The sequence below is a fragment of the Pleurodeles waltl genome, chromosome 10, assembly GCF_031143425.1.
Source record: "Pleurodeles waltl isolate 20211129_DDA chromosome 10, aPleWal1.hap1.20221129, whole genome shotgun sequence".
Lineage (NCBI taxonomy): Eukaryota > Metazoa > Chordata > Amphibia > Caudata > Salamandridae > Pleurodeles > Pleurodeles waltl.
In genome coordinates, this window is record NC_090449.1 from 222,555,925 (window position 1) to 222,579,242 (window position 23,318).

General features: G+C 43.8%; 1 protein-coding gene across 8 annotated transcripts in view; it reads left to right on the forward strand.

Moving 5' to 3' along the window:
- MARF1 (meiosis regulator and mRNA stability factor 1) overlaps positions 1-23,318 on the forward strand; it is a 586,552-nt gene that overhangs the window by 96,685 nt on the left and 466,549 nt on the right. For 7 of the 8 annotated variants that reach the window (XM_069210203.1, XM_069210208.1, XM_069210202.1 and 4 more), the window contains exons 7-8: positions 18,002-18,174; positions 19,066-19,494. In XM_069210203.1, the coding sequence (XP_069066304.1) occupies positions 18,002-18,174; positions 19,066-19,494 (602 nt within the window). The remainder of the gene's footprint in view (positions 1-18,001; positions 18,175-19,065; positions 19,495-23,318) is intronic. The other variant, XM_069210205.1, reaches the window with a different exon arrangement.

Below are 23,318 nucleotides of genomic sequence, written 5' to 3' on the forward strand. Positions count from 1 at the left end.
TGTAATATCTCATTTGAAAGGTATTGCGGGTAAGTACTTTAGGAACTTTGAATAATCACAATAGCATATATACTTTTCACATAAAACACATATAGCTATTTTAAAAGTGGACACAGTGCAATTTTCACAGTTCCTGGAGGAGGTAAAGTAATGTTAGTTCTTGCAGGTAAGTAAACCACCTACGGAGTTCAAGTTTGGGTCCAAGGTAGCCCACTGTTGGGGGTTCAGAGCAACCCCAAAGTTACCACACCAGCAGCTCAGGGCCAGTCAGGTGCAGAGTTCAAAGTGGTGCCCAAAACGCATAGGCTTCAATGGAGAAGGGGGTGCCCCGGTTCCGGTCTGCCAGCAGGTAAGTACCCGCGTCTTCGGAGGGCAGACCAGGGGGGTTTTGTAGGGCACTGGGGGGGGGACACAAGTCCACACAGAAAGTACACCCTCAGCAGCGCGGGGGTGGCCGGGTGCAGTGTGCGAACAAGCGTCGGGTTTGTAATAGGAATCAATGGGAGACCAAAGGGTCTCTTTAGCGATGCAGGCAAGGCGGGGCTCCTCGGGGTAGCCACCACCTGGGCAAGGGAGAGGGCCTCCGGGGGGTCACTCCTGCACTGGAGTTCCGATCCTTCAGGTCCTGGGGGCTGCGGGTGCAGGGTCTTTTCCAGGCGTCGGGATCTCGGAATCAGACAGTCGCGGTCAGGGGCAGCCTCGGGATTCCCTCTGCAGGCGTCGCTGTGGGGGCTCAGGGGGGACAACTTTGGTTACTCACAGTCTTGGAGTCGCCTGGGGTTCCTCCCTGTAGCGTTGTTTCTTCACCAGTCGAGTCGGGGTCACCGGGTGCAGTGTTACAAGTCTCACGCTTCTGGCGGGAATTGCAGGGGTCTTTAAAGTTGCTCCTCTGGAAACAAAGTTGCAGTCTTTGTTGAACAGGGCCGCTGTTCTCTGGAGTTTCTTGGTCCTTTTAGAGCAGGGCAGTCCTCTGAGGATTCAGAGGTCGCTGGTCCTGGGGAAAGCATCGCTGGAGCAGTTTTCTTCCGAAGGGGGGAGACAGGCCGGTAGGGCTGGGGCCAAAGCAGTTGGTGTCTCCGTCTTCTCTGCAGGGTTTTTCAGCTCAGCAGTCCTCTTCTTCTTTAGGTTGCAGGAATCTAGTTTCCTAGGTTCTGGGGTGCCCCTAAATACTGAATTTAGGGGTGTGTTTAGGTCTGGGGGGTTAGTAGCCAATGGCTACTAGCCCTGAGGGTGGCTACACCCTCTTTGTGCCTCCTCCCTGAGGGGAGGGGGGGGCACATCCCTAATCCTATTGGGGGAATCCTCCATCTGCAAGATGGAGGATTTCTAAAAGTCAGTCCCCTCAGCTCAGGACACCTTAGGGGCGGTCCTGACTGGCCAGTGACTCCTCCTTGTTTTTCCTCATTATCTCTCCTGGACTTGCTGCCAAAAGTGGGGGCTGTGTCCAGGGGGCGGGTATCTCCACTAGCTGGAGTGCATTGGGGCATTGTAACACAAAGCCTGAGCCTTTGAAGCTCACTGCTAGGTGTTACAGTTCCTGCAGGGGGAGGAGTGAAGCACCTCCACCCAGAGCAGGCTTTGTTTCTGTCCTCAGAGAGCACAAAGGCTCTCACCGCATGGGGTCAGAAACTCGTCTCTCAGCAGCAGGCTGGCACAGACCAGTCGGTCCTGCACTGAACAATTGGGTAAAATACAGGGGGCATCTCTAAGATGCCCTCTGTGTGCATTTTTTAATAAATCCAACACTGGCATTAGTGTGGGTTTATTATTCTGAGAAGTTTGGTACCAAACTTCCCAGTATTCAGTGTAGCCATTATGGAGCTGTGGAGTTCGTGTTTGACAGACTCCCAGCCCATATACTCTTATGGCTACCCTGCACTTACAATATCTAAGGTTTTGCTTAGACACTGTAGGGGCATAGTGCTCATGCACCTATGCCCTCACCTGTGGTATAGTGCACCCTGCCTTAGGGCTGTAAGGCCTACTAGAGGGGTGACTTACCTATGCCACAGGCAGTGGGAGGTTGGCATGGCACCCTGAGGGGAGTGCCATGTCGACTTAGTCATTTTCTCCCCACCAGCACACACAAGCTGGCAAGCAGTGTGTCTGTGCTGAGTGAGGGGTCCCTAGGGTGGCATAAGACATGCTGCAGCTCCTAGAGACCTTCCCTGGCATCAGGGCCCTTGGTACCAGGGGTACCAGTTACAAGGGACTTACCCGGGTGCCAGGGTTGTGCCAATTGTGGAGACAACGGTACATTTTAGGTGAAAGAACACTGGTGCTGGGGCCTGGTTAGCAGGGTCCCAGCACACTTCTCAGTCAAGTCAGCATCAGTATCAGGCAAAAAGTGGTGGGTAATTCAACAGGGAGCCATTTCCTTACACAGGGTGATGCCCAATCGCTACAGGAAGTGGTCATATAGGGGGTGTAATCATCCTAGGGGTAAGTAACCCATTGGCTTCTACCCTTCACTTCCCTTAACTGGGAACTCAGATTTGTCTACCAAAAGAAGAAAGGACAAAGAGCCCACAACTCAAGAACTGAGTAGCAGCGACTTACTTGGTGCCAGCACTGCCAGCCTGCCTGCTGCTCCTGACAATTGCATGGACACGGCTCATCCAGAAAGCGGTGCCACCACCCAAAGCTGAGGGGGAGTGACCCACAACTTCAACTGGCCAGCAGGATCTCCCTTGAAGCAGAGGAGCTACTTCCATGCACTTTTGCATGCACCAAAAGACCGAAACAAGAGCCTCTGCAGCTCAACCCGCTGGACAAAGCTGCACTGCACATGGTGCCCCTGACAGATAGAGACTCTCAAGAGCTGAGCCCTAAATTAGGTTTAGCTGGACTGGACCGCAGTCCTTGCTTGCAGCCCCTCTGCAGGACAGAAGGAACCACAAGAGCCTCTGGACCGCCACGACTTAACGCCTAAAAGCACCTCTGCACCTGAGCCCCACAGCCCGGATAGTGGCTCAATGGTGCCTACTGGGTCCTTAAACCCTCCATAGCTGAAACCTTGCTTTGGTTATGGCTGAACTGGTCCCCCCCTTTCTCTGCTTACAGCCTGTTTTTACAGGCAACCTAAATCTAAGTGACTCACCCAGTACGACCTCATCAGATAAAGCACCGCTGCACATGAGCCCCCAAGCCCAAGTGCCAGTGGTGTCTTAAATCCAAAAGAACAGTCCTGTGAGTCGCTGACAAGTACCTGTGTGCAGTATGTTTTTTCCCATAGTATCACCTTATCACTTTAAAGCTACAATTGCAAGTGCATTTCTGTATGCCTCAAAAAGTACTTAACCAATTTCAATCTTCTTGGTGTTAAAATATATATAAAAAATGTTATTTTTCTAAATTAGTCTTGAGTTCCTTCTTGAGTGTGTCCCATTTATTGATTGTGTGTTCAACAAATGTTTAACACTACTCTCTAAGCCCAAACTGCTCGCCCACACTAAAGCAAAAGGGAGCATTTAGGGTTATTACTTTTAGCTTCTGTCTACCACCAAGGGTTGTCTACTATCTGCATAGTGTTCCCCTGCTTTGGTACACGGCATAGATAGCTAGCTTCCTACATGTTATTCTTTCTTAAATTAATAAGCAACTGAAGATGGGTGGGTTGAGACTATTTTAAATCTCTTTTCAAATACATTATAGCTATAAGTACTAAAATCCATACCATCTTTCAGACTTTAACCCTCTGGTTTCACGCCTTCATTAACATTTCAGTCTTTTCATAAGAAAAGGCTTTAAAATCAGCAGGTCCTATTAAGACAAAATTGAGTTCTGGAGTCTCTTGAAAACAAAATGTTAGTGCTCAATTATTCATTGCAATTTGTGGTAATGCTGCAGTTGATCACTAGCAAGTTAATGACCAGTTACTGCTAGTGATGAAAGCAGGTTTCAGTCTGCATATCAGAATATTTTACTGAAATGGATGAGGGAGATATCTGAGAACTCCTAGGAAAAGTGCACTCAATTTAACTTTCTAGGGCAATAACCATAATTTCTATGACCAACCCCACTCATTTTGTTAACTTCTAAAGGAGACACTTTAGGTTTTACAGATTTAAATTCTGTTTGCTTCAGGTGTGTCACACTTTAAATACACATTGTTGGCGCTTTGGTTGTTCATTAGGACTGTGGGAGGCTACAGTCTAACAGGGGGAATCAACTGACAGGCCGTTGATAGTGCTGAAAGTACATGTTTTACTCAGAATGCCAGACTTTCTTCTTGCATGGTTGAGGCAGCTAGTGTAAATTTATAGACCATGTTCTCTCACTTTAGTTTCTGGAGCACCTCTAATAACGTCTATGAGAAAGTAATTTTAGATTGGTTTCCTCTTACACATGGTGCATCAAATCCCAGCAGAGTATCAGCATTTTAAATCCTAAAATTACTATGGTACCACTAGCCATTGATTTTATATTGTGAATAAAATCTGTCATCTTTTAGTGGGGAATCTGAATCCGGCCTGTCTGGGTCATTAACTCACTCAACTGGCAAACGTTTTTTTTTTTCTCTTTTTTTTAAATTCCCACTCCTCTTCATTACTAAGGCTCATGTAACTTTGTTGATGACACACAAGCAGCCTTCAGATTAGAAAACACATGTTTTTTTGTCACTGTCTGGGACCTACAGTCTGGCTTGAATCACAGCAATGCCTCAAATCCATGGAAGGCCAACTGCAAATTAATAAATCAGGGACCTATTTACTCACCCGTTTCTCTTCCAGTCAGGGACTGTTACTTTGTTTGCTGTGCAGTGACAGTTAATTATGCCAGTATGGTGCCCATGCCCATGCCCATGCCCCCATCCAAATAACCTCTTGTAGATAGTCATGAGCTTTCAATTTTTTTTTTCTAAATGTTTAAAAACTCGGGTTTGCTCCCTGCTTACAAATAGAGACAAGTGCACTGTCTTTAAATCTTTGGGATGGTTTGGCAGAGTCTCAATTTCCCCTCTGTGGCTTTCTCTTTCATTGTCATCCATTGATCCAAGGTCCTTACAACGCCCTGTTACTGAAATGTCTTTAACATCTCCTCATGTATAAAGGAGCCCAGAGGATATGTAGTCTGTATTTAGTGCTTTGTGCCATGCAGTCCCACAACTTGCTCATAAGATTTGAGTGGTGCGCCACCCCGCCCCCTTAAAGTCCTCAGTCTCGGGATTTCCTCCAACACTCCCCACTCCACCAATTACTCTACAGCTGGCTTCCTTAGCGAGACAAAAATACTTCTTATACTTCCTTGGTTTTCAGTTGCCATAGTTGTCTGTCCTTAAGTGGCTTCTTACTTCAAGAATTTCACCCGGCGTGCCCTCCTTCTCATAGATGCAGATAAGCCAGACTCCATTTGGCGGCCCTGCAAATAGTTTTTTTCTCACTCCTTGTCACCAGAGTCTCTTCCTCTGGGAGAGTCCTGTAATATCTGGCTCCACTGAGGGTACTCACAGTCCAAGAAGTGAGCTGTAGCAGCTGTTAGCCTTGCGGCTTTGTGGGCCATTAGCTTAAGACTGCCATTGGCAGGAACCTACATCTTGACTGCTCATAGACTGGGACACTTAAGTCTTATCCTCTAATTCCAGAGCAGATTCTTGAGTTGGACAACCCTCACTGTGGAAACCTGTTAATTTCCAACATGGAAGCCTTTATGCTTGGAAGTCTGCACTTCTCTTCCCCACTTCAAGTTGGGAATCCTTGGTAACAACTTAGAAACATGATGTTGAACAGAGCCCTGCAAAAGGGCGACAATATAAATTTTGTTACTTGCCTTTACTCATACACCCCTGCAGTGATTGGAAACACCGTTTTTGGTATTCATGCCACAGGTCTATGCTTATGATCTTGTTTAGAGTTCTTTTCTGCTTACCAATTGAACCTTCATATTTGTATGTTTAGGATCTCTTTTTGCAATGAATGAAGAAGGAAGGGCACTGACTAGCCAAGATTAAAGCCCTTAGATTGCGATAGAAAGTAACTGGAAGAGAATGGGAAAGCATGAAGGGGCTGTCCGTGTAGAAAATGTGAATCTTTTTATAGAAGCAGCAAAACTGTACGAAGCGCAGTCATCTCTGCATATGATCCAGAACATGAAACTTATCTATTTGGATAGGACTGAGAGAAGAAGTAATATGGTTAAGTGGCCAAAATTATTATCATCAATATGGTTCCTGTTCTTCCTTGATGTGAATCTTTGAGGAGTTTGACCTGGCAATACAGATGGATGTCAAGAAGGTGTTTGGTTTGATTTGTCCTGGAACAGGAACCACAAAAGTGTACGCTTACCAACTGTCACTAAATGGTTTAAGACTCAAGCATTGACTCCAATGTTGCTATTGCGGACTGACAAAGTAAAGGGCCAAGACTTGGCCTTAATGAACTATGCATTGTGACCTGGCCTTGGATTTGCCCTCCATCTCTCCGTTACAAGTCTTGGTGGTGGATATTCCTCTGAAAAGCTGCTTTTCTCATGTGGTCCCTCTTATATCCAAGAGTCTGTGGTTATTGGTTGAGTGGAAGGTGCATATGGTGTACTGTATCACAGAATAGTAGAATGTTTACTTAAACTGTCCTTGCTCTGGCTCTTGAAATGGGGCATCCTGGTGAAAACATGCACAGCCAGTAATTTATGTTGCCAGAAAAGTGAAACTGGTTCTGTGCTTCCGTTGTGAAGTCCAGGAACAGTGGTTGCATTTTGGCCACCAAACATCAGATATTATTTGTTACGCACCACCTTCCAGAATATAGAACAACATGAGTGGCAGGTTGAGGTGGGCCTAGAGGGTGGTGATCTCTATTTCATAAGTGGACCTAATGGATCTGCTATATATATTTAGTGCAGGTTTTAACAAATGCAGTTTAATGCATATGCATAAAACATTCTACTTTTGGTTTTATAAAAAAGAAAAAAACAATGCTGTGTATCTATTCACACAAGCGAGGCACATGAAATGCTGCTATACCTATGGGCCTTGTCACACCTCCACCATGCATACATTTAAGTACTTCAGACTGATTTTGCAGTACAAAGATACTGTTACGTTACTCTCTTCGTGTAGCCTGTACCTTGCAAGAGAACTGAAAGTTGTGCTTTCATGTCTGTTGATGCTTTTCTGTTTGATGCATTTGGCAAATCTGACTTGGAAAACTGCCTTTTGTTTGTGGACTTCATTGCACAAAGGAATGAGGAAATTGCAGAACTTATAGCCGTAAAGGCCATACACCATGTTCTACCAGATGTTGAAAGAACCCTCCATACCATTAAAATGGAAAGGGCTTTGATGTACTTACACAGGAGGTTTAGATCAACTGGCCTCCTTTCTATTGCATAGGGGTGGTCTTGGTAAGATTAGTTGTTTCCAAACCAGTGTTCAGCAGATGGCTTTATGGTATAAAACCTAATGTTGAAAATTAGCCAAGTGATAATTGTCAGTTTGAGTGGTAGACTTTGCACAATGTCTTCAACCCCTATTGCTGAGATGTGGATCCAACAATAGAATGTCATATGGTATTTTAAGTATGCTTTCAAATGAGGATTCATCATCTCCTTGTTTCACTACTTTACAGCATGTAAATGTATAAAAGGGCCATTGCGGTTCTTCAGACTTGGTATCTTTATCCTCCAAGATATCCTGTGACAGAAAGTTTTGTATGTAGCTGGACATGCTACTGGTTTTAGTTGGAACCATTTTGTGGTGTATTCACTTTTATCAATCTGTGCGTTGCGACTTTCTTTAAAATTGGCTCTTTCAGTGCATCACATCGATTAATTATTTCTTTAACACCAGTACAGTACAGTTTTGAGCCATTCAACCCCTTTACATTTCAGTTAGGACCTTAAATGATGGTCATTTGTGCTAATATATATTCTAGGTTTCCTTGTGACCTTCATGTGATTCCCTTTCTTGGGATTGGGGTTCCTCCATCCCCCACACCTTTCCAAAACATGATAAACACAACGGCATGTCAACAAAAGAGAACCCACTAATGTCCTTAATATTACTTTTAAGCCCACTGTTTAAGCCTGAAATCTGCAATTATAGCACATCTGTTTACCCTAGATTGCTCGTTACTGCATGCGTCACCCTCCCGTACAACAGTACCAATTAAGAATGTTGTCCTTCCTGTCTGAGTCACTCCAGAGCCATCCCTAAGGAAGGGACACAAGAGGGGATCTGCTTATTTTTCAGTGTCCTACCTTTCATTCTCGAAACTTTGCAGTTTTCACAGTCCTGAAGATCGTCCAGATCAGTCTTCTGTTTTGGATTGTTTTTGAACGACCTCGCTCTATGTCCTGACTAGTTTGGTGAATCATCCTGCACTTCCTGCTCCCTTAGAGCATTGAGGCTTAAATTTGTGCACACTGCTTGAGTGTTACTTTCACTGGATTGAAACTGCACCGCATATTGAATCTTCAAGCCATCTATCTTGAACTTTCTGTTCATAAAGCTTTATTTGGTTTCAGTATTCTTTCTGTTCGGCCAGTGTAGTTTGGACCAGATCTTGTGGTAACCACACCTTATTGTCATAAAGACTACTTGACTTTGCCCCTGCCTTCTTGTAAAGAAATGGCTCCCTGTTGCAGTTACCCCCCACTTTTTGCCTGATACTGATGCTGACTTGACTGAGAAGTGTGCTGGGACCCTGCTAACCAGGCCCCAGCACCAGTGTTCTTTCACCTAAAATGTACCATTGTTTCCACAATTGGCACAACCCTGGCACCTAGGTAAGTCCCTTGTAACTGGTACCCCTGGTACCAAGGGCCCTGATGCCAGGGAAGGTCTCTAAGGGCTGCAGCATGTCTTATGCCACCCTAGGGACCCCTCACTCAGCACAGACACACTGCTTGCCAGCTTGTGTGTGCTGATGGGGAGAAAATGACTAAGTCGACATGGCACTCCCCTCAGGGTGCCATGCCAACCTCCCACTGCCTGTGGCATAGGTAAGTCACCCCTCTAGTAGGCCTTACAGCCCTTAGGCAGGGTGCACTATACCACAGGTGAGGGCATATGTGCATGAGCACTATGCCCCTACAGTGTCTAAGCAAAACCTTAGACATTGTAAGTGCAGGGTAGCCATAAGAGTATATGGGCTGGGAGTCTGTCAAAAACGAACTCCACAGCTCCATAATGGCTACACTGAATACTGGGAAGTTTAGTATCAAACTTCTCAGAATAATAAACCCCCACTGATGCCAGTGTTGGATTTATTAAAAAATGCACACAGAGGGCATCTTAGAGATACCCCCTGTATTTTACACAATTGTTCAGTGCAGGACTGACTGGTCTGTGCCAGCCTGCTGCTGAGAGACGAGTGTCTGACCTCATGCGGTGAGAGCCTTTGTGCTCTCTGAGGACAGAAACAAAGCCTGCTCTGGGTGGAGGTGCTTCACACCTCCCCCCTGCAGGAACTGTAACACCTAGCAGTGAGCTTCAAAGGCTCAAGCTTCGTGTTACAATGCCCCAGGGCACTCCAGCTAGTGGAGATGCCCGCCTCCTGGACCCAGCCCCCACTTTTGGCGGCAAGTCCAGGAGAGATAATGAGAAAAACAAGGAGGAGTCACTGGCCAGTCAGGACAGCCCCTAAGGTGTCCTGAGCTGAGGTGACTCTGACTTTTAGAAATCCTCCATCTTGTAGAAGGAGGATTCCCCCAATAGGGATAGGAATGTGACCCCCTCCCCTTGGGAGGAGGCGCAAAGAGGGTGTACCCACCCTCAGGGCTAGTAGCCATTGGCTACTAACCCCCCAGACCTAAACACGCCCTTAAATTTAGTATTTAAGGGCTACCCTGAACCCTAGAAAATTAGATTCCTGCAACAACAAGAAGAAGGACTGCCCAGCTGAAAACCCCTGCAGAGGAAGACCAGAAGACAACAACTGCCTTGGCTCCAGAAACTCACCGGCCTGTCTCCTGCCTTCCAAAGAACTCTGCTCCAGCGACGCCTTCCAAAGGGACCAGCGACCTCTGAATCCTCTGAGGACTGCCCTGCTTCGACGACGACAAGAAACTCCCGAGGACAGCGGACCTGCTCCAAAAAGACTGCACCTTTATCCAAAGGAGCAGCTTTAAAGACCCCTGCAATCTCCCCGCAAGAAGCGTGAGACTTGCAACACTGCACCCGGTGACCCCGACTCGGCTGGTGGAGAACCAACACCTCAGGGAGGACCCCCGGACTACTCTACGACTGTGAGTACCAAAACCTGTCCCCCCTGAGCCCCCACAGCGCCGCCTGCAGAGGGAATCCCGAGGCTTCCCCTGACCGCGACTCTCTGAAACCTAAGTCCCGACGCCTGGAAAAGACCCTGCACCCGCAGCCCCCAGGACCTGAAGGACCGGACTTTCACTGCAGAAGTGACCCCCAGGAGTCCCTCTCCCTTGCCCAAGTGGAGGTTTCCCCGAGGAAGCCCCCCCTTGCCTGCCTGCAGCGCTGAAGAGATCCCTTGATCTCTCATTGACTAACATTGCGAACCCGACGCTTGTTCTAACACTGCACCCGGCCGCCCCCGCGCCGCTGAGTGTGAAATTTCTGTGTGGGCTTGTGTCCCCCCCGGTGCCCTACAAAACCCCCCTGGTCTGCCCTCCGAAGACGCGGGTACTTACCTGCAAGCAGACCGGAACCGGGGCACCCCCTTCTCTCCATTATAGCCTATGCGTTTTGGGCACCACTTTGGACTCTGCACCTGACCGGCCCTGAGCTGCTGGTGTGGTGACTTTGGGGTTGCTCTGAACCCCCAACGGTGGGCTACCTTGGACCAAGAACTGAACCCTGTAAGTGTCTTACTTACCTGGTAAAACTAACAAAAACTTACCTCCCCCAGGAACTGTGAAAATTGCACTGTGTCCACTTTTAAAATAGCTATTTGTGAATAACTTGAAAAGTATACATGCAATTGAAATGATTCAAAGTTCCTAAGGTACTTACCTGCAATACCTTTCAAACAAGATATTACATGTTAAATTTGAACCTGTGGTTCTTAAAATAAACTAAGAAAATATATTTTTCTATAACAAAACCTATTGGCTGGATTTGTCTCTGAGTGTGTGTACCTCATTTATTGTCTATGTGTATGTACAACAAATGCTTAACACTACTCCTTGGATAAGCCTACTGCTCGACCACACTGCCACAAAATAGAGCATTAGTATTATCTCTTTTTACCACTATTTTACCTCTAAGGGGAACCCTTGGACTCTGTGCATGCTATTCCTTACTTTGAAATAGCACATACAGAGCCAACTTCCTACACTTCTCTTATAACTGACATTAGGGGGAAGTATGACATTTATCCTGGATGTCTCTGGGGCAGTTAGTGGTTGTATTTTGATTTAGCCCCCACTCTGTGTACTCTATCATGCTTAGTGTTTCACCTTCCTTGACACCCTGTGAATATGGTAAATTGTTGTACATATCACAAAATCATTCTGCTGCGTGCCTTCCTTGATATTCGGAAAACTTCTGTTGTCTAAACTTTTCCTGTTTAAAGGTCTTCACATTTCAATTTAAGGACCTCCTCCTGAGTCTTTCAGCTTGATTTCTGTAGCGTTGTCCTTTGTAATTACGTCGGTCGCTAATGTTTCCCTTTCCCTCATCCTGCTTCTAAGTTGGTCTTCATCATTTTTCCTGGTAGTAATGTGCCTTTGTGGTCTTGACACACTTTCGCAAATTACATTTGCAGTTCCTCTTACTATTCTTTTTGTAAGCCCTTTAGGCTGCTTCTAAGGTTTATTTTGACAGCTATGACTAATCTTTCTTGGCAGGAGCCATTTCTGGATAGATTGCTTGACTGATGTTGCCCTTTAACTCATAAATGTTAATTCAATAAAGGATTTATAGAGCCCAACTAATCACCCGCGAGAACAATGCTGCTATGGGTGCTTAGTTGAACAGCCATGTCTTGAGGCTTTTCCTGAATTCCAGAAGAGAGGATGAGGTCGGTGGGTGAAGGGGGCGGGTCATTCCAGGCATTCATAGCGAAGCATTAAAAGGAGTGTCATCCACTGTTGCTTTAGCGGATGCAGAGGATGTGTAACTGGGTGAGAGAAGAGGAGCCCAAGTGTCAGAAAGGGTTGATGGAAGTTCAAACAATAGCTGATGTATGCTGGTCCTGGATTGTGAAGGGCTTTGTAGATGTGGATCCGCATTCTTAAATTGACTTCTCTTATTAATGCTATCTAGGGGCTAAGTATATTGTTACACAGCATTACTTTCTCCCGTTCTTTTTTTCATTTGGTTATGGTCTCTAAGGGCTGGTTGTATGGTTACATGACCATGTTTCTTCCAAATGCTATTTTTACATTGGTGTCCTCTAGGGGCTGTTCTGAGCATTGCAATCAACATACTATAATATTCGCAGCACTTAAGCTCGCTCCATAATCCTTTTGGGACATTACTTTTACAAAACATTTTTGCTCATAACTAAGCCTGTGGTGGCCCTAGGACAATGGGACCACCTTCAAAATGCTCTTTTTGTCTACGTCATCTCTGGGTCCCCACAGTTTTTTACAGCTGGGAGAAGTTTTGTCAGGTTTGAGGTGGGGAGGGAAAATGTCAAGAAAAGCAAGGGGGGGCAGAACCAGTAGCGAACAAAGGCAGAGAAACAAGGCAACAGGCAGTCTACCATAAAAACTAACAGTGGAATGAGGAGACTAAATAGTAATAATATAACATGAAAACTAAATAGAGGACTACAACAGTGGGAAATACAGTACAGTGCAGAAACAGTAAATATAAGCAGGAAATAAGCAATGTACAAATTAACAATTTAAACAGAAGAAATCAAACAAGGCAGAAGCATTGGGGGAAGCTAGTACTAAGGATGCCTATGCTTTGGTGCAAAATAAGCACAATTCTCTTGTTTGGCTTCATGTGTGGTGCCACATATTGTTTTCAGGATTAAACAATATCCCAGGTTCTGCAACAGATTCTGTGCAACCATCAATCGCTCCTGTTGATTTCACCCAAATTCCACCTCCAGGGTCATGGTCTGCTAATCGTGTATTTGCTGTAGCTGGTTACATTTCACCAAGCTCCTCCTTTTTATTTCTCACTGAATCACCAATCTGATATGTAGGTGACCCACTCTTGTCACCTAGGCTGCTTACATGTCACTTTTAATGTAGACTGCAGCATTGGTTCAGGTGCACTCCATTTGCCATCGTAGTTGCTTATATCTAGAGATCTCAGTCATCTTGTGTTCCATTGCTGCCTCTCTATGATCCCCTAATGTCCAACACACTTCTTGTTGACTCGCCACATGTTTCATTAAGGTATGGCTTCCCCTCCTAGTGTTGTGTCCTCTCTGTCTAAATCACCTGTTGGAATACACATGGTATGTACTTTCACCGCCTCCGCTGGGTGTTCTAATGTGGGGTGCCAGCTTTACCGTTACTGCTTCTCAGACCTACTGTCAGACTAGGCATGTCCTCTGTCCTCAGTCATGCACCAAAAACCCCATTAGGTTGCTTGTCCAGGGGGGACTTGGCTCTGTGCAGAAGTCTCTCCTCTGAATGGGATGTTCTGATCCCTTTCCTCAGAGGGTCCTACTGCCAAGTGCACATTATATATTGCTGATGCATCATTATGCCCACCTTTGACCTGGGGACGTGGTAGTGTCTGTATTCTTCTTCTCAGCCTCTGAAGAAATGCACTGGTCCACATCCAGCTGTAAGAGTCCTATTCAGCAGTGCTCTCTATTGCCACAGGTGTATGGCGGTGACAGGCTGAAGGCTTGGAAAATGTTTGCAGCTTTATGAAGCTGTGTCCACTATGTTCATGACCCTTTTTTCCCTTCTATAGAATAACATGTGACCAATCCAACCTCTGCAGTTAGGTTTTTTGGATCATGCAAATGTGGTGAATATTAAATAAGAATGTAAATATATAAGAAAAATACCAACTTTGGAGAACCACCTTTCCATTGCTTATGCCATCCCAGAATGTCCGCAGTTGTTTTCTGTTCAGTTCCTAAATGTCAAGATATATGGTGAGGGTTCGATGATTTAAAAGGAAATATTACTCTTCTTCATTCTAGTTCTTGGTTATAAATACACTTAGTGGTAAGACCGCCACGGCCTGCACCTATGTGTAAGAAAATGGTAATGCTCCCACTTTGCCTTGTTCAAAATAAACTGAGATTGCAGTCCCCTTTTTGATGTCAGAAGCACCTTAGTTCATATTCCCGCTTAAGGAGGCAGCATGGGAAGGTGGTATTGGGAGCTCTGTTATGAAGTTATAATCTACTCCTTCCTCAGTTTATCATAATGAATGGTATTGACATACCATACTAGTGATCATGCTCCCCTCCAGATCACATACAAGAGACCTCTCCTAGTAGGGGTCGCATTTCCTCCTGTCTCCTCTACTGCTTTGGAGCTGTCTAGTAATAGGCGTACAGTCAGGTGGGACTCCTTTGTGCAATCAAACAAGCTTCAAGGAAAATTGCGTGCCCTAACCTCTTCTCATCAGTTATTTGATACCAACCTTATTCTGGCTCCATTAGAAATATTGCCTCTCCATCTGGACCTTTTTGCCACTTTGAAAGAGCTGTTTACTAAACGTCCTAGGCCACTGACTATCTCCTGTATTCGCCCACATACTAAATGGTTCAACAAGAGGTGTAGGGAGGCCAAAAATACTTTGGCCATCGCGCTAAGGACCAAGGACAGATCAGGCATCATCAATGCTAGACGCCATTATGCTTCTACTTGCAATAAAAGTAAACTCGAGTACGAAGAGGGGCTATGGAGCAATTTACTTGAGGCAGCTACCGTCCATGATTCCAAACGGTTCTGGCTCCTAGTTTCCTGTGGTGATCAGAACCGCGCATCTCACCTGGAGTCTTATATCCCTCCTGACATCTGGCTCTCCTACTTTAAGGAATTGTATGGACCATTGCTGGCAAGTCATATTCCTGACATAATTTCGGAGGAGCTAACAACTTTTGACGAGCCCATGTCTTTCTTGCCCCCTTTTACACTGAACGAAACTGTGTCGGCCATTGCAGCCCAGAAAGCAGCAAAAGCCCCTGGGATGGACGGGATCCCCTCTGATATGTTTAAAGTGGACCAGAATACCTGGGGCCCATATATTAACAGACTTTCTAATGCCATCTTGATTAGCAGAATTTATCCTGACTCATGGAAAGAGGTGATCATAGTGCCCATCCATAAGAAAGGAGAGAGGAACAACCCGGGTAATTATAGACCTATCAGCCTCCTCGACAACCTTCAAAAAAATTTCTGTTATCAGTTGTTGAGCAGGCTGAACAAGTGGCTAGTTGAAAATCAAATCTTAAATCATCTACAAGCGGGCTTCAGAGAAAAAATTAGCACATTAGATCAGATATTTCGTTTTACTTCTATTAAATGGAAAGTTGTCGATGTTGACTTAGGCCACCTATATGTAGCATTTGTAGACCTAAAATCGGCCTTTGATCTAGTACCCCGCCACAAACTGTGGGAAGTTCTGTCTAAAATAGGAGTCCCGTGCTCTATTTTAAATATTATCAGGGATCTTTACACTGGCAACTATGGTAGAATTAGATGGGGCCCACAAGGTGAATTAACAGAAAAATTCCTTACTGCCCGAGGTGTAAGACAAGGTTGCGTTCTTGCCCCTACCTTATTCCTTCTCTTCATAAACGCATGCATCCCTTATCTTATGGAGTGCTCTAACGACTCGCCTAAAATAGGAGGGCAGAAGATCCCCTGCCTTCTTTTTGCCGATGACACCCTGCTGGTATCTCAAACAGCCACAGGCCTTTCAACCCTGCTTTCAAGATTCATTGACTATTGCAATGATTATGGGCTTGAAATTAACCGATTAAAAACCAAGTGCATGGTGTTTGGCGATAGGAAAGGCAGAATGAGACGACCTATTTATTTAGAGGGTGCCGCGCTGGAAAGAGTCAGCGACTTTGATTATTTAGGCCTGAAATTAGAAGACTCGCACAAGTGGCAGCGCCACATCCAGAAGGCAACTTTACGATTGCAACAGCGAGCGAGTGGCATTGCAAGATTTGCAGCTAGATCTCCTAGCTTTGCCATGACGCCCGCAGTAGAAATTTATAAACTACAAGCAAGAGGGGGAGCAATTTATGGAGCTGAACTGTGGGGCCACTGTTGCCTAGATGATTTGATAAAAGTGGAGAACTCTTTTTTAAGGTCACTGCTAAGAGTTCCTTCCAGTACCCCACTGCTCCCAATACGCATGGACCTAAATCTCCCTTCTATCAGCCAGATTGTTGCACTCAAGCCCCTGTTGTACTGGATTCGCTTATGGTCAACAGATTCTCTCGTCCATTATAGATGTGCGCTAGTTAACTTGATGGCCAACAACACTAGCTCCAAAATCAAGTGGTGTGCATATGTAGAAAGGACCCTCTCGCTTCTTGGTTTGGGGTCCTATTGGAAGGAACCATTATCTATCCCTAAGAACGCAACCCAGACACTAAAGGATGCTTTCTGGCTCCACGCTCAACTTTCCCAATTGTCCGCTGTCTCGCCATCATCCATGACGGGAAACTTTCTATATTTTAAATGCCATTATGAATTTGCCCAATATATGGATATAGTATCTTCTCCGTTTGCTCGTTCATTATACATCAGATTCAGGGTGGGCTCCCTTCCTTTGCGTTCCCTCACATATAAATGGTCTAATTTTAGTTGTTCTTCTAAGATGTGTCCGATGGGCTGTGCCAGAGAAGAATCAGTAACTCATATTCTCTTCCAATGCCCCGCATACTCCAAACAAAGAGCCCGTTGGATTATTCCTCTGTGCAGAAGTAAGGGTTTTAAAAACTGCTCGCTAGCTTTGAGAATTTTTAAATCTGATTCATCGGTTTTAGTGGTTTGTTGTTTGTCAAAATATTTAGATTCAATCTGGCGTATCAGACTGAACACGCTTAAAAAAGCAGAGGGAAATTTAACAATGAATGTGGCAAGCAACAATTGATGGACTTATCATTGTATGCACATATTACTTTTATTGGTTCAGACGTATTCCCTACCTGTTGTTTTTATCTCGTTTTGTTCTTAGATACTTTTTAAATAGAAACATCCTTTTTATCTGATATGGTTTGCCAGGCTTGTATTTTATTCTTTTACCCACAATGTGTTTTTACGTATAACTATAAGGTGCGATTTTCCAGTAGGGAACTGTTTATGTGTAAATATTTCTCTCTTCTTTTTTCTCTCCTTTTTAATCTTTTATGACTTAAATTGTTTATCATGTAGCTTGCCGTTCCTTTTTTATGTGATGTGCTTTTATGGTATTTATATTTACCGAAATAAAGCTAATGATGATGATGATGATGAATGGTATTGTACATGCAATCCCTTTTAAGTGAAAAATGTGCATATAGTCGTACATTGTGGGAGTTCTCTGCCTTATCAGTGGTCGTTTCAAGGGAGCCTTATCACAAGTGCTTTTGATGGGCGAGCGTAAAGCTGTAATCTCTTTGGGCTTCAAACCATACCCATGTCATGTCAGTCACTTACGTTTGTTTGTGGGCTTGCCTTTTGAAATCTACTTGCTTTCATTTGTGTAAGGCATGCATAAGTCAAGCCTTTTCCCGTGTTTTGCCCACCTACACAGCACACCGTAAACTACTAAAAACATACAAGGCTCGATGTTTTCAGCATGGTGTCCGGACTACTTTATCTGTTTATTTTCCACGCAGCACGATGGTGCTGCATTTTACATAGTGCGATCGTGCTGCGTTTTTTTCCCTTTACAACGCTAATAGCTCTAACTCGAGCTAATACGAGACCCGTTGCATTGAAAATGCTTGTTAAATATTTGTGGGAGCCTTCCAGACAGCGGGGAAGTTGGTAAAAGCACACTTTGACTAACTGTGTAAATAACTAATTAGCTCCCTGATTTAAGACTACTGTTACCTTTAACTTTCACCAACCCCCGCCCCCACCTGGAGAACTGTTCTAACAGGAATAACGTTTTGAGAACCTATGTCCAAGATAATTACTGCTTTTTTCCACTCTTCAGCAGATGTTAATTTTGCACTAGAACTGAGCGACCTAAGGCATCGTCACGGTTTTCATATTATCCTGGTACATAAAAACCAAGCTTCTGAAGCACTTTTGCATCATGCACATGAGTTGATTAAATTTGAAGAGTTTATTTCAGACCTGCCACCAAGGTTACCACTAAAAATGCAGGTAAGGAAACATTCATTTTCTTGTTTATTTTTAAAGCACTACAGTGCTTGAACTAATCAAATTGTAAATGTACTTACATCTGTTTATTTTCGCCTCTTTGGGCAAGGTGGTTCATTTTCTTTTTGGAATCCATTTTCTTATTCTCTATAGAAAATAAAAATAGACACCAACTGTGATTCCTGCTCTACTATTCCTGTCACTCACTGACATTTACATTCCTTAGCTCCACATCTATTTCATTTGTTCCCCGTCTCTGTTGCGTTTGTAGGTATTTATTGCTATTGCTTTTTTGTGTTTTTTTTTTTCCTACTTTGTCACACCTTATATTTTTTTTTAATTTATTGCTCCCAAGATTGGAATTAGTAATTTAGGAATGATAAAAGCAAATAGTGTGGTGCATGCATATGTCGTCATGCTTTGGCTGCCGTAATGTCTTCCTGCGTGCATGATCGCGCAGGTGTGGATATTCATCTCACTACTTTTTTTTTTTTTTTACTTCCTTACCTTTACTTTCTTGCTGTCGCAAGACCGTATCAGCCAAAATCATCGGCAAAGCCAAAAGATTGGCTAACACCTTTGAAAGACAAAACCTGTTTGCTTTACTAGTGCTTGTCTAACTGCATATAGTCCAATTCTGAAATAAAAGGAGTGACTGTGATATTGGAGTGTTTAGTTAGGCTTCTTTGTATACAGACACCCCCATTTAATGAAAATGATGGCATTCATCACCAGGTTTGGAAGGAAAATAGTTCTAAGTAGTCGGGTATACGTGGTGTTTCAGTTTTAGGAAGGAAGGCCGGCCTGAGGGAGTGGTTATTGTTTCTGTATTTCACCAAGAGTCTGGTTATTAATTTGCCTTAGATAACATTCTCATTGTCCTTATCTTCACAGCCCTGCCATACAATGTTGTATGTTTATAATCTGCCCACAAATCGAGATGGTAAAAGTGTCGGCAACAGACTGCGACGTTTATCTGATAATTGTGGCGGCAAAGTGCTGAGCATTTCTGGCAGCAGTGCTGTTCTCCGTTTTTTAAATCAAGAAAGTGCAGAGCGAGCTCAGAAGCGGATGGACAGTGAAGATGTATTTGGCAACCGAATAACTGTTTCTCTAGCTCCCAAAAACAAAGAAATTGCTGAAACTAAAAACTCCACTGGTTCTGGAGTTGAAAAATCTAAGTCTCCAAAGAAAAGCAAGAACACAAAGCTGTGTCTCCTCAACAAAGAGTCCACTGAGCTTTCCTCCAATGGCAAAGGTTCTGCTATGAAAGGGCTACACACTGGGATGGGTGCAAGAAACCCCAGTGTAAAAAGCTTGCAGGTAATTTTTGGAGACCTTTAGTAGGACTAAAGTACTGTAGCTGCATATCTTCATATCTCAACTGCTCTGAATCCTGCCTGTTTGTTTTTGAAGAAACAGCCTATGATTATGCAAAATGTAATTGATTTGGCTTTCTGTTTATGCATCCCATAGAAGATGTTTCAGTCTTAAAATTAACCGAGTTTGTATATGTTAATGTTATGCTTTCTAAACAAGCTGAAATTGAATAATTTTAAGCAGATGTTAATTTCATTGGTTATCTAGAATGTGTATGACATATTTGAAAGGCTTGCGAAATTGAGAACTGGCAAACTACTATGGACATCCGAGATTGCAAAATAGTTCTCATTGCATTTTGTTTCAAAGTGTAAAGACATTATTAAAATGACAGCCCATTATAGAACTGCAGTTTCAAAGTAATTTCCTTACAGGGTGCATATATGTATAATTAGCTTTGATCATGTCCAGGTAATAGGTCCTCGCTGACTTGTCCCAGTAACCCCCATAGCCCAGTACTCCAGATCTGGGTCTCAAACATTTAAGTAGGCTGCAAAGGGTTCACCTCCAGGCCATCAAGTTTTTAAGATGTCCATATTTTACCATTTTCCCAGGGGGCAGCACCTATTTCCATACCTTGTTCAGCTGCCATGCATTGGCCCAGTTCATTGTTGGGTAAATGTGATTTCCCCATTCTCTTGCTAAGTCTTGTATGGTGTGATTATGCACTGTAGGGAGTATAGTGAACCTATTTCTGGGGCAGTCAACATCGTTGGGTATGCCCAGAATTATGAATTGTGGAGTTGTAGAGACTCTGGTACCAAGTACTGCTGACTCTTCATGCACTATTTCATCCCAAACATCAGAAGGATTCTTAAAGTAGTGTGTTGAAGTGTACCTCTGCCCCCCCCCCCCCCCCCCCCCCAACTTGACGCATCAATCTCTCATGGTGAGACCCATCTAAAACATCTTGGCACTGTTGTATTAGGCTCTGTGAATGTATGTCAACTGAATGAGCTGTAGGCCTGCCCTTATCACCTCCCATCACCTTCTTTTGCGCACGTGATAGTGAGAAGCTGCCGATAAGGTGTCTGTGACCTGTTGATTGCGAGCTACCAGTAGCTCACAGGCACCTTCAGAGTAGCTCACTTCTTTTCTTTTTGAAGTTAAGGGAAAGCTCTGTTTACAGTATCTTCAGGCCACAGATAGCAGGTCCTCATTATGAGCAGTTCGGGGGCTGATAAATGACCAAGGGCACTGAGGTGAAAAACTGGAGCACTGAGGTATTTAACTCCTGGGGGGGGGGGAGGGGGGGGGGAATCCTTGTCCACTCCGTATTGAATCTTGAGAACAAAATAATGATTTCTGAATGCTTTTAAATGGGTGAAAATGTAAATGAAAAGGTAACTTATATAGTTAACCCTTCATTTTAATTGTATCCCGTTTCAAATTGTTGCAGTTACAAACTGCAGGACTCCTGCTCCTACTGGCCAGTGGACACTGTGCCTTATTTATAACTGAATAATAGTCATTTTTTTCAAATGCTAAATTTAAAGTGAATACAAATATTTTCATGAAACATTGTCAATGTTTTTCTCCACTTTCAATTAAGCCATTTATGTCTTAATGTTTTATAAAGCATGTTTCCTCACTTTAAATTCCTCCTATTTGAACAAATGGCTGTTATTGTCTGTTATAAATATGGGATCATGTCTACAAGGTGCAAGATGTGTGCTGTTAGTAAATAGAACATTTTGAAATGGGAAAACATTTAAATGATGAGTTTAATGGAATCCATGTAAACAAAGGTAAGTCTTAAGTTAAATGTGCCCCCATTTCAAAGTGCATTATGTTATCAGCATGCATCTTGATCCCAGTGGCTGGTAGATATGGTGTCATTTATAACCATAAGTACTGTCACTATTATGAGGGAGGAATTTAAAGTGCAGAAAAAAGTTCCATATTATGAAAAAAAATGCTGATCATGTTTCTGCACTTAAAATTTCTCCCATCAAAGAAAAAAATGGTTGTATGTTTGTGTTACAAATGTAACAGAAATGTGCCACATATGGTGAGTATATCTTGTGCCACAAGTACATAGAACACAAGCCCTCAGTCACGCATACACTTATATCCCATTCATACGCACACATGTTCAAACATCCGCACAGACCACAGTCTCACTGATACCCATGGTAGCCCTGTCATAGTACCCCATCTCAGTTTTTTTGTTCAAACCATAGTCTTTTGGCTGTATGGACATTAAGCGTAAAGTCAATGAAACTGGTAGTGAGGGTGTCTGGTAACATTGCGCGAGTGGCTTGGGCTTCAGTAACTCCAATGATTTTCACTGATCCAAAGTAGCTCTCGCTTCTGAAAAGGTTAGAGACCCCTGTAGTGGATTGTTGGATGTATTGTTTATTGGAGTTAGGCATATTGCTAAACCACTCCCCTTTTTTAAGGTACTTGAATGCTTAAGTTATTTTGGTGTCCCCAATTTGTAACTCTTCTATGCCCTCTTTAATTATTTTAAGGACAGAGGTTTTAGTTCAGTGAACCTGAAACCCTGAGTGTTCTTCAAACAGCTGGAAAATTGAAAGTAACTGGTGAAACTGTGTAAACTGGCTCAGTCGAATATGGGAGGATATCATCCTGGTAGAGCAATATCTTCCTTTTCCAGTGAAATAAATACATTTGTGGTTCGGTTCTCACCCAGCAGGCTGAAGGTTAAGTGCAAAAATAAAGTTGGTACAATAAATAACCTAATCTTGTGCCTCTTCCAAGTTTTAAGCCGGCAAAAGTACCCCACTTGGTTGCTTGTCCAGGGAGGGCTTGGCCTGGCAGTTCAAGCTAAACTATTCCTATTGAAGTAGGGCCAAGACTGATTTGCATATGGCTGGGTCCACACTGAGGTGACCTGGTGGGCAAAATAACGATTGGTTGGAAAATTACTACCAAGAGAATGCCAGTGGTTAGAGTTACTGAAAGCATTCCTCCCATCACCTTTTCTGTGTTTGGTGTTATTAATGTGTGGCAAATGTCTTGTGGAAGTTCCCTCTCTGAATGGGCCTTCTACATATTCAGCAAGTGGCAGCAGACCACTTTTTATTAAACCTAAGTCCATGTTTGAATACCCAGCAGTATCGGTCCTGCAGTTATTGGTATTATGTTTTCTTGCTTCTGACACCAGGTGGGCCCAGTACTGCCCCACAGTGTTAGAGGAATGTGTTTCCTGAGCCTGATGGTCTTTTTCCCTAGACTCTTGTGTCAGGATTTCAACATAGGGTGGATAAAGGGGCCTTTGTCATCTGAAACCCCCTGCACTCCAAGAAGCAATGTCTTTTTGCCTTAGTGGGTTGGGTGTACCAGCCTTGACCAGACCTCTGGCAGGCTGATCTCATAGTCCCCTTCTATTAGAAGCTGGCTATTTATCTAGTGCACCTAGCGAGGGGATACAATGTAAGTAGTCCAGACAACCCACATTGATTTACAAGGGCTTTCTTCAATAATCTTAGGTGCTCTATATTTGTGATAGGGTGATCGAGCGACTTAAGCTAATCAAAAGTGAGTGTTAGGCATTCATTGCACATGCAGAGTCAGTAAGCGAGACACAGTCAAAGAAATCCAACACAGTTTATAAAAATAGTACAGATTTTTATGTATTTTTAGACACCAAGATCATTGAAATTGGTAAGTACTTTAAAAAAAAATTACACTAAATTTGAAATCGTGTGGATTTGAGGCATGAGCCTTGAACACGGTAATGTTATCCTATGGGAGAAACATTCACTGCAAAGGGTCATTTACAATTGACTTCCATGACTGCT